The sequence below is a fragment of the Prionailurus bengalensis genome, chromosome A1, assembly GCF_016509475.1.
Source record: "Prionailurus bengalensis isolate Pbe53 chromosome A1, Fcat_Pben_1.1_paternal_pri, whole genome shotgun sequence".
NCBI lineage: Eukaryota > Metazoa > Chordata > Mammalia > Carnivora > Felidae > Prionailurus > Prionailurus bengalensis.
The window spans coordinates 140359361-140370750 of NC_057343.1; the positions used below are offsets into that span (position 1 = coordinate 140359361).

General features: G+C 39.6%; 1 protein-coding gene across 1 annotated transcript in view; it reads right to left on the reverse strand.

Annotated features, from left to right (window-relative positions):
• ANKRD31 (ankyrin repeat domain 31) overlaps positions 1-11098 on the reverse strand; it is a 142562-nt gene extending 131464 nt beyond the window's left edge. Inside the window, exon 1 of the mRNA XM_043592111.1 lies at positions 10766-11098. Within this exon, the coding sequence (XP_043448046.1) occupies positions 10766-10869 (104 nt within the window). The 5' untranslated portion in view covers positions 10870-11098. The remainder of the gene's footprint in view (positions 1-10765) is intronic.
• Between the last annotated feature and the right edge of the window lie 292 nt (positions 11099-11390).

The following is an 11390-nucleotide window of genomic DNA, read 5'->3' on the forward strand; positions in this document are numbered from 1 at the left end:
AAACTATCTGCATTTCTACTGATGATGATTGGCAACTTGCTCAACAGTGTGGTTGTCACTCTTCTTAGTGGCCACTTATGAACACTGCCTAGGTCTATTCATTATCTTATTAGACCTATATAAAATGGTGGTATTCTACTTTGCCACTTTCTTCATTTATTAATGGCCACTGTTACATGTTAAAAGAAAATTTTTCATAGGGCGCCTGGGTGGCTCAGTCAGCTGAGTGACCAATTCTTGATCTTGGCTCAGGTCATGATCTCATGGTTCATGAGTCTGAGCCCTGAGTCAGGCTCTCCGCTAATAGGGCAGAGCCTGCTTGGGATTCTGTCTCTCCCTCTCTGTGCCCCTCCCCAGCTTGTGTGTGTTCTCTGTCTCACTCTCTCAAAATAAATAAGCTTAAAAAAAATTTTTTTTTCTCTCATCAACTATATCATTACATTCACAGTCAAGCCATGTTACTCAGCCAGGTTACCTAGGTACAGTTTGCACAGGAAAGAAAAAATAAATGCTTACTTCTTTCTCTTTCTTGACCAGTTTTCAGAATATTAAGACCATTATGAATTCATAGATTTAAATCCACTGCTGTTATTATTCTTATCAATGCTCAAATTGTCTAGTTTTTAGCTAGTGGGAAGCCCTTCAAAGTGGCTCATGGAGGCAATTAAGGTTAAAGAAAGTCATGAAGGTGGGGCCCTAATCTATTATGACTGGTGTCCATATAAGAAGACAGACACCAGGAAAAAAAAAAAAAAAAAAGAAGACAGACACCAGGGATGAATGCACACAGAGCAAAGACTGTACGAGCACACAGCAAGAAGGCGACCATCTGCAGCCAAGGAGAAAGCCCTCAGGAGAAAGCAACCCTGCCACCACCTTGATCTTGGACTTCCAGCCTTTAGAGATGAAAGAAAATGAATTTCTGTTAGTTAAGTCACCTAGTCTATGGTATTTTTTATGGCAGCCTCAGCAAATTAATACATCAGTAGTCTTCCCTAGCTTCCCGGAATAAGATATTCTAGGCTCAGCTTATATATCTCTTGCCTTAGACCCAGAACCACTCATTTTGCATAGAGCCTTGAAGTCCACCATACTAATATTATCATTAACAGTGTGATTATTGACGTTACTTTGCAATTTTTTTGAGAGAGAGAGAAAATTGTGTGCACCAGCGGAGGAGGGGAAGAAGAAGAGGGAGAGAGAAACTCAAGTAGGTTTCATGCTCTGAGCAAAGCCTGACATGGGGACTCGATCTCACAACCGTGAGATCACGACCTGAGCAGAAATCAAGAGTCCCACACTTAACCGACTGAGCCACCCAGGCGCCCCTAAATGTATTCTGCAATTCTTTATATCCTGAGAGTTAATCTCGTCTGGTATGTTCACCTAAATTCTGTTTTAAAGGCACTCAGGTCCTTTTTGTGTAATTATGCTACCAAGTCAATACACAATTAGATTCACTTGTTTAATCTTGCCTTTCCTTTTTAGAAAGTTTTTTCATGGTGATTTAATTTTGTTTTATAATTATGTAAGCTATTTACATCTTTCGAAAAACAAATGTACAAAATAAGATGTATTTAGAGAAGTCTAGCATCTATTCTTTCACTCACCTGTTCCCTCCCTTCCCATGTTTTAAATATTGTATGGTTTATCCTTCCAATGTGTTTTTGGAAATATAAGCAATGTAAGTATATATGCCCTCACCCATTCTTAAATAAGCAGTAGCATTCTTTATATACTTTACTTTCTTTTTTTTTCCTAACAATATATCCAGTAGATTGATCGTCCTAGAGGAAAGAGACTCTCCTTATTTCTTTTTATTAATTCATAGTATACCACTGTGTGGATTCTCACATTGTTTTAAAAGCTTAGTAAAACATAACTGTGGAGGCAAAAATTAAAAAAAAAATTGGGGGAGCGGTAAGAAAATTTACAGAACTATCTCATGTTTTCCATTCCCAGTTGCAAATATACATCACATACATAAAGAAGAAAGAACAGGCTACTAAGAAAAATAAGTCACCATTAAAAAGAAAAAAACCCCGCAGCACCTGGGTGGCTCAGATGGTTATTAAGCGTCCAACTTCAGCTCAGATCATGATCTCACATTCATGAGTTTGAGTCCCATGTTGAGCTCTGTACTGACAGCTCAGAGCCTGGGGCCTGCTTCAGATTCTGTGTCTCCCTCTCTCTCTCTCTCTGTCCCTCCCCAGGTTGTGCTCTTGCTCACTCACTCTCTCTCTCAAAAGTAAATGGATAAACATTAAAAAAAAAAAACAAAAAAACCCAAAAAAAAACAGGGATGCCTGGGTAGCTTAGTTGGTTAAGCGTCTCTCAATTTTGGCTCAGGTCATGATCTCACGGTTCATGAGTTCAAGCCTGACGTCAGGCTCTGTGCTGACAGTGCAGAGCCTGCTTGGGATTCTCTCTCTCTGCCCCTCTCATACTCTGTCTCTCCCTCTCTCTCAAAAGTAAATAAACATTAAAAAAAAAAAGAAAAAAACCCGTATTTCCTAATAGTTCTCAGCACAAGCAAAATTAACAATGTAAAGGACTCCAGTCCTTAACCTAACATACTCTAAGAGCAAATATAGTCTCTTACTATAAGGAGAAAAAACTTTTTTGGCTCAATTACTACTGGCCATTGCTAAGGATTGAAAATTTCATTATTCAAATATGGATAATACCATTACTTTAGTACATTTTTCTAAGAAGTAAAACAATCTATTCATCTTAATATCCCTAAAAGTCAGAATTATTTTATTTTTAAAAATTTTTTAATTTTTAAAATCTAAAAATAACACAAAAAAGGCATGAAGGAATTTTGGATGGTAATGGTACTATTCTATATCTTCACTGTAGTAACGGTTATTACACAATTTTGTATGTGTTTGTCAAAACACACAGAACTGTACACTAAAAAAATGAATTTTCCTATATGTAAATTCTACCTTAATAAAAAAAAGTACAAAAATTAACATGATGTCAATTTTCCATCAGTAAATTTATAAATTTAACGTTATACTAATACAAATACCAACAAGACTTAAAAAAATTTTTTTAAGGTTTATTTTTGAAAGAGAGAGAACAGAGCATGAGTGGGGGAGGGATAGAGAGAGAGGGAAACAAAGAATCCGAAGCAGGCTCCAGGCTCTGAGCTGTCAGCACACAGCCCAACACTGGGTTCAAACTCACAAACCATGAGATCATAACCTGAGTCGAAGCCAGATGCTTAACCAACTGAGCCACCCAGGTGCCCCCTCCAACAAGACTTTTTATTAAATTAGACAACTAATCCTCAAATTCATCTGGTAAAATAAATAAGAACAGTTAGGAAAAAATTTTTAAATAACAATAAGGAGATAATAACCTACAGAACATTAAAATATTTTTGGATAGAAAATGTTTCTAAAGGGGCGCCTGGGTGGCTCAGTCGGTTGAGCGTCCAACTTCGGCCCAGGGCATGATCCCGCACTTCGTGAGTTCGAGCCCCGTGTAGGGCTCTGTACTGACAGCTCGGAGCCTGGAGCCTGCTTCAGATTCTGTGTCTCCCTCTCTCTCTGCCCCACCCCTGCTTGCACTGTCTTTCTGTCTCCCCAAAATAAACATTAAAAAAAATTTAAAAGACAAAAGAAAATGTTTTTTAAAAATGAAACCAGCACATAAAATGACACACCAATAAACAGAATAAAATCTCCTAAATAAACTCACCTACATAGGAAATTTAGTATATTAAAATGGTGGTTGGGGCATCTGAGTAGCTTAGTCAAAGGCCTGACTCCTGATTTTGGCTCAGGTCATGATCTTACGGTTCTGAGATTAGGCCCTGCGTTGGGCTCTGTGCTGAGCATGGAGCCTGCTTGAGATTCTCTCTCTCTCTCTCTCTCTCTCTCTCTCTCTGGCCCCCCATCCCAGCTTGCATGTGCACATGGGCACTCTCTCTTTAAAAAGAGGGGGGAGAAGGGAACCTAGGCAGCTCTGTCAGTTAAGCTTCTGACTTCGGCTCAGGTCATGATCTCATGGTTCATGGGTTTGAGCCTTGCATCAGGCTCTGTGCTGACAGCTCAGGGCCTGGAGTCTGCTTTGGATTCTGTGTCTCCCTCTCTCTCTGCTCCCCCTACCCCCAATCACACTCTGTCTCTCAAAAATGAATAAACGTTAAAAAATATTTAAAAAAAAAAAAAAGGCAGCATCTAAAATCAGAGGAAAAGATAGGATTTTTCAAAAAATAATACTGTGACAATGAAGGGGACATCTGGAAAATAATTTAGTTGGATCCACACTTCACAGTGTACTCCATATAAAAATGCCACATGAATCAAAATGTAAATGTTTAAAAATGAAACAAAAAGTATTAAAAGAAACAAAGGAGGTATTCTTTTATAAGTGTGGAGGAAAGAAAGCCTTCCTAATTATGATCTAAATCCAAATAAATCAATTATTAAGATTATAAACACCCATACTCTTTGACATAGTTCTTCTATTTCTAGAAAAAAATTTTACATATGCTCTCAAACATATACACATAACTTATAAAATATCTTGGCAGGGAGCCCTGGGTGGCTCAGTCGTTTAAGCATCCAACTCTTGATTTTAGCTTAGGTCATGATTTCACGGTTTGTGAGTTCAAGACCCCCATCAGGCTCCACATTGACAGCATGGAACCTGCTTGGGATTCTCTCTCTCTCCCCCTCTCTCTACCCCTCTCCCACTTGTGCATGCTTTCTCTCTCTCTCTCTCTCTCTCAAATTAAATAAATAAACAAAAAAAAAGAAAAGAAAATATCTCAGGGAGGATTAAATATATCGAATATATTGGCTGTCTATGGAAAAGAAAAATGAGTAGCTGAGGAGATAGGGATGAGAAGGAGATTTTTACCCTTTATACTTAAAATGTTTTGAACCATGTAAATATATTATCTATTCAAAAAAAAACTATACAAAATGTGGGCACTAAAGGGAATTATAAATAAGAATACAGAAATCTCCTATAATTCTCTCTGTAGTAAGACTTTGGTGTATTTCCTTTCAGCTTTCTTTCTATGAAGGCTAATGTGTTATAGAACCATTAATTTTACAAAGTTTGGATTGATCTGTATAAAGTTTTAGAAACTACATTTTTCACTTAACAATTATATTTAAACATGTGCAATGTCATTAAAATTCTTCCTAAAACCATTAAATATTGATAATACTTCCTCACAAGGATGTATAATTTATTTAAGCATTATATAATTCTAAAACATTTGTTTTTAAGTATTCATTATTGCAAATAACTCTGAAATAATTTCCTAATACACATAAATCTTTGGTCTTTTTTTTTTTTTTTTTAACTATTTCCATAAGAGAGTAGTCAGGAATATTTTTATACAAAAAGGAAAACCAAAAGACTGGGGGCCAAAAAATTACTTATCCATGTTCTCAATAAAATAGGGGCACCAGGGTGGCCCAGTCAGTCAAGTGTCCAACTCTTGATTTTGGCTCAGGTCATGATCTTGTGGTTCATGAGACTGAGCCTCATATGGGGCTCTGCATTGAGAATGTGGAGCCTGCTTGGGATTACGTGTCTCCTTCTCTCTCTGCCACTCCCCTGCTCATTCTCTCTCTTTCTCTCTCAAAATTAACATTTAAGGGGCGCCTGGGTGGCACAGTCGGTTAAGCGTCCGGCTTCAGCCAGGTCACGATCTCGCGGTCCGTGAGTTCGAGCCCCGTGTCAGGCTCTGGGCTGATGGCTCAGAGCCTGGAGCCTGTTTCCGACTCTGTGTCTCCCTCTCTCTCTGCCCCTCCCCCGTTCATGCTCTGTCTCTCTCTGTCCCAAAAATAAATAAACGTTGAAAAAAAAAAAAAAAAAAAGAAATATTAAAAAAAAAAATTAACATTTAAAACAAGTAACTGAAAAGAGAACATTAATTTCAAAGTGAATTCTAGTCAAACTACTAGACTACATTAAGAGCTAATACACCAAAAGTCACTGACCACTTCATTACAGATGCATATTTTCTCTAATTTTTTTAACATTTATTTTTGAGAGAGAGACAGAGAGACAAATCACGACTGGGGGAGGGGCAGAGAGAGAGGGAGACACAGAATCTGAAGCAGGCTCCAGGCTCTGAGCTCGAACCCATGAACCACGAGGTCACGACCTGAGCCAAAGTCAGATGTTCAACGAACTGAGCCCCCCAGGTGCCCCACAGATGCATATTTTAATAATAAAATATAATTTTAAGATATTGGAAAATGAGATAGTAGCAAATACTAACTATAAAAAAGGGAGGGAGAAAATAGATGGCTGGATTAAAAGAAAAACTTTCAGGCAAAATCTGAAATTCTCAAATAATTTTCACTGTTTTGTTAAAAATACAGTAACATTTTTGGGGACAATCAGAGTTTCAATTTTATATGTTCAAAGTTTATATGTTATCAAAGTTATCAAAATAGCACAATTCTAATGTCATGTCAAGGCTTTGATTCATAAAAAAATCTAATTAAATATCCTTTCAGTGTCACAGTTCTAAAAATAGCACTTGACACCACTGTGTTTAATCAATGGAGTTGCCAGTATTTTGATATACACCCTGACCAAAATGTTGCTTTCTTTAGTCAATTTAATGTGGTTATTAAATCCTTGTCTCCTTGTACTTTGCTTTCTTTTCCTCCCTTTCCCAAGTATATCCTTTGTAACAAGTATTTTCCATCTACACAATTCACATGAAGACAGTGTTGGTCTGTCTTGAGGGACAAAATTAACACTCATCTTCCAGGGTAATTATGTTGAATTAGCTTTTCACTGTATGCAATTACAGTGTTCAGAAGACATGTGACCTGAACACATATACAAATCCATGTAGCAATGAACTATCTAAGGTGGTTCTATAAATGTACTCAACAGGATTAATTTGAGATATATCCCTCATGTTATAGAGCAGTTAACCTTACCAGAAGCTGTAAAAGAATACAAGGGTTGATAAAAAGTTCCCAGGGCACATATAAGAAAAATGAATCCTGCCTCTTAGAAAACAAATCACAAGCCAACAAAATCTCATTAGTCAGCAACTTGAATTTTCACATAAGACTAGTAGCAACACCCATCAAGTCACAAAAAGGAATGGATGCATTTTCAGACATGGTTTCCAGAGGGAAGGCTAGGACTAAATCCAGGCTCTCAGAGAGTGCTTTTTTAGACAGTGAACATAACTATACATATTGCCTCCTGGGGATCTTTACTAGGAGCTGTATCCCTCATTCCAGTTAAAGTTGGGAACTTGTGCATAAAAAATAGCCAAAACAAAACATATACAAGCAAAGAAGATGAAGAAAAACAAAATACAATGGTCCAGCAATTCAGCTTCAGCAATGCTTAAACTTTGACCATATTGCCATGTCAATAAAATCACCAATTTTTAACCTTGAGCTGTGAGGTCTGAAAAAATGATGTCTGTATGGTACTGCAGAGAAGCATTTTAAGTGACTTAGAGGGGAAGAAAATGATTGGCCAGACAAGATAGAGTAAACCATCTACAGCCTATTTCTCCATTCATTACAAATAAAAACCCTGGTAGAGTATTTCTTAAAAGCTACCTGAGTAATATGAAAAGTAAACAATAGCAGGCATATTGGGGCTGAAGTCAAAATCTAAACAACCTTGTAATGGATGAGTTTCAGAGTTTGTTTCATTTTGTTGGTCCTTTATTTGTCTCCAGCTTTGATCCAAAGTCTAATCCTGAAGCTGCACGGTGGGCTCAGACAGCAAAAACTCCAGAAGAAACCCCCTGTCTCTATCCACAAGACTCGGGAAACGGATCTGTGAATGCGAGAAGGTGGGGGGAAATCCCTGGGTTGTATTTGTTTTCTTTGGCCTCAGAGATATAGTGTTACCAAACATGGCATCTTAGGCACTTAAAACCCAAGAGAAAGCCTGTCTCTCTTGCTAGAGGAAGCAAACACTAAGGAGTAGGGAGAGCATCTCCTTTATTTTCTTCTCTTAACACTCCACCATGAAGGCTGCCTTAGTTTCAAGGAGTGCCCTAAAGCAAGAAGGCTAACACTGACAGAAATCTGGCTTTCTGGTCATAGGAACCAGCATGTGTGCATGGGGAAGGAAGGGTGCGTGAGACTCCTGTAGGGAAAACAAACAAACAAACAAAAGGGGAATCACCTAATTCTGTATACAATTCAACATAAATCCTAGGCTCAACCTTGAGCTGTCCACATAGAAAGCAGATTCAAAGAAGCATAACAAAGATTTAGAGAACTCAACTACAATATTAACTACTGCCCAAGTTCCAGATTAACCCCTGAGTGGTACATGAGTCAGAGTCAAACAGCATAGTAAAGACTCTGAAAATTGGACTGAGGTAACCACCACCCAAGGAAGGCAAAATAGAATGTGCAGTCAGAACCTAATGAGGCTGATTACCTGTCAAAACAAAAATCAACACCCTTAAGAGGGTTTTAACAGGACCAAGAATCCAGAACATAAGATTCAAAATACATAGGATATAATCACAATTACTCAACATACAAAGAACAGGAAATCTAATTCTTGAGAGAAAAGATAATTAACAGATGCCAACCGCACCCCCATGACCAAGATGTTGGAATGATATGACAAAGACTTTAAAGCAGCTATTCCAATCATTCTCTATGAGAAAAGGTAAACCCTCATCAAATAGATGAAAACATTGAAGTTCTCAGCAGAGAAATAAAAACTATAAAAAGAATCCATTTTAGAAGAGAAAATGATAATATTTGAAGTTAAAAATGCACTGGATTGGCTCAACAACAGAATAGAGATGACCAAAGGAAGGAGTAAATAACTCTGAATATAGAGCAATAAAAATTATACAGTTTGAAGAACTGAGAGAAAAAAATGGAAAAAAAAAAATTAATTCTGCTTCAGGAATCTGGGAACCAGTATCAAAAGGTCTAACATTCATGTAGACCATTAAAGTCCCAGAAGAAGAGGAGAAAGATACTGGTACAGAAAAAAATATACAAAGAAATCATGACAGAAAACTTCCCAAGTTTGGTAAAAGACATAAATTTATATATTCAACAATCTCAGTGAAAAACACCAAAAAAACCCATGCCTAGACACACTGTAATAAAGCTAAGAACCAAAGATAGGGGGAAGAGGGCTGAAATCAGATAGATTAAAAAAAACCATGATATTATACATATAGGAATAGTGATTTAAATGAGTGAAAGGACTTGACTAAGAAGGGCAGCACAAGAGAGGTGTTTTGTTTTGTTTTGTTTTGTTTGGAGTGATGGAACTATTCTGGAACTTGATTGTGACGGTTGTTAACAGACTCCATGTATTAGCTGAAATGCACACCAAGGGCAAATATTGCTGTGTGTATAAATAAATGACCCAAAAACTTGGGTATCATCCCTTACTTGCTGCTCTTCCCTCATCCTCCATATCAGATTAACCACCATCTCCTGCCAAATTACTTTCTCACGATTTCTTAAATTTGCCCTTTTCCTTCCATTCCCACTGTTTCTTCCTAGTTGAGTTCTCGTCATCCCAGCCTGTTACTACTTTAATGCCAAAGCTAAACCCTATACCCTTGCTTTGCAAAAGGCGATCTCTGCTGTAAGTGATACCAACTTTAAGCCGCAAGCTTGCTAGAAATGCAGAATTTCAGATCCCACCCTAGAACTCCTGAATTGGAATCACACTTTAACAGGATTCTGGAGTGATTTTATAAGGGCATTAAAATTTGAAAAGCCCTCGTGTAGGGCATCCTGGAGAGTGAAAATCTGATTATGCTGCCCCTCCACTTAACATCTCACAAAGGCGTTAAGGATATATGAGGCCTTACATCACCTCACTCTACCTTCCTCTCCAGGCTCATCTTCCACCACTGCCCACTCCACCATTTAACACTTCGCTTCAGTAAGACTTAACTATTTGTACATTTCAAAACATAACAATGCTATGTCCCATCGTTACACCTTTACCCAACCAGTTCCCAGATTAGGATACCTCTTCATCTGGCTAATTCCTAACCCACCTTCAAGACTCTGTTCAGAAGTCAACCCTAGCAATCTCTGAGGACTACCTGGGTTGAGGTGAGAGTCCCTCTGGTTTCCTAAACCAGCCAAGGCATGCTTCCATCCCTGGACTTCCCACATTTTACTGAAATTACCTGCTTATGAAAAAAAGCAATTTATCTGTTTATGTGTCTTCCCTGGCCTGTCAGTTTCTCAAAGGCAGTGGCCTCACCTCTTCCATAGTTTTATATCTAGCATGGAGAACTAGTTATGTTCAAGAAAGTTTTGATGAACTGAACTACCATCTTTGATGCTTATAAGATTATTCGTTTCCAGTTTGGTAGTAACCAGTTCCCCCATCACACATTCTTTTCTTGAAAGAAATGATGCTAACCATCTCCTAGTTCAGAGCTTCGAGTTACTTAAAACAAACTGCATCTCAGAAGTTTAGACCCAACACTTTTTTTGCCTGTGCAAAAGGACTTAGACTCAGGCTAAAAAGGTATATTATATTATATATATCATATCATATCATATCATATCATATCATATCATATCAGCCATCTACCAGAAAGCTCATTTTGTCCTAAACTGGGCCGAGGGGGGTGGGGGGGGCCGTGGTGAGGTTATTCACAGTTCTTAGCTCAGGCCTGGCTGCCTCACAAGACTCGAATCCCGCCTGCAATGACACATTTGGGTGCCAATGATTTCTACCCAAATCTCCGAGGGCTACTCCACCGCCAGGCCTGGAGCTAACAGGTGGTCACCTTCTCCAGGGCAGCTCCTCTTCTTCCAGGTCGCTCTCCGTCACCGACTCGTCTATCACCGTCTCATCACTGTCCCAGTCCGGGGCCTGGGAGCCTTCCTCCATCTTTGCCTCGCACCTGGAGCCTTTTTTATCCTCCTTCTCCACTCCCCGCTTCCCGAGAAAAGAAAGCGCACTCAGAGGGCCGGGGGAAATTGTGAGCAAAAAAGGAAATTCGAGGCTGCAGGCGGGAGGCGGGAGGCGGGAGGCGGGCCTGGAAAGAAAGGCTGAGCGCACCGAGGGGCAACGACCGTCGTACGCGGCGAGGCCTTCCAGCTCCGCCGTCTCGCTGCACGCCGCCTACAGGGGGAGCCGCACGCCCCACGTCAGAGCCGCGTGCGGCCCCGCCCCCGACTCTGAGGGCCGGAAGTGGCTGGCAACGCGCGCGCCCGCTCTGGATTTCCCGGCCGCCTGGGGCGTGGCCTCCCACCTCATCCGCTTTCTGTGCTTTTTTTTTTTTACCCATCTTGAGCTGGGCGGAGGGACTGCGGTTGCGGTCGTGGGGACCAGAAAGGCAGCGATGCCACAGTAAAGACCGAAGTCCGAGTCTGCCTAACGCCGTTGGCAGGAGCGAGACCTAGGTTACC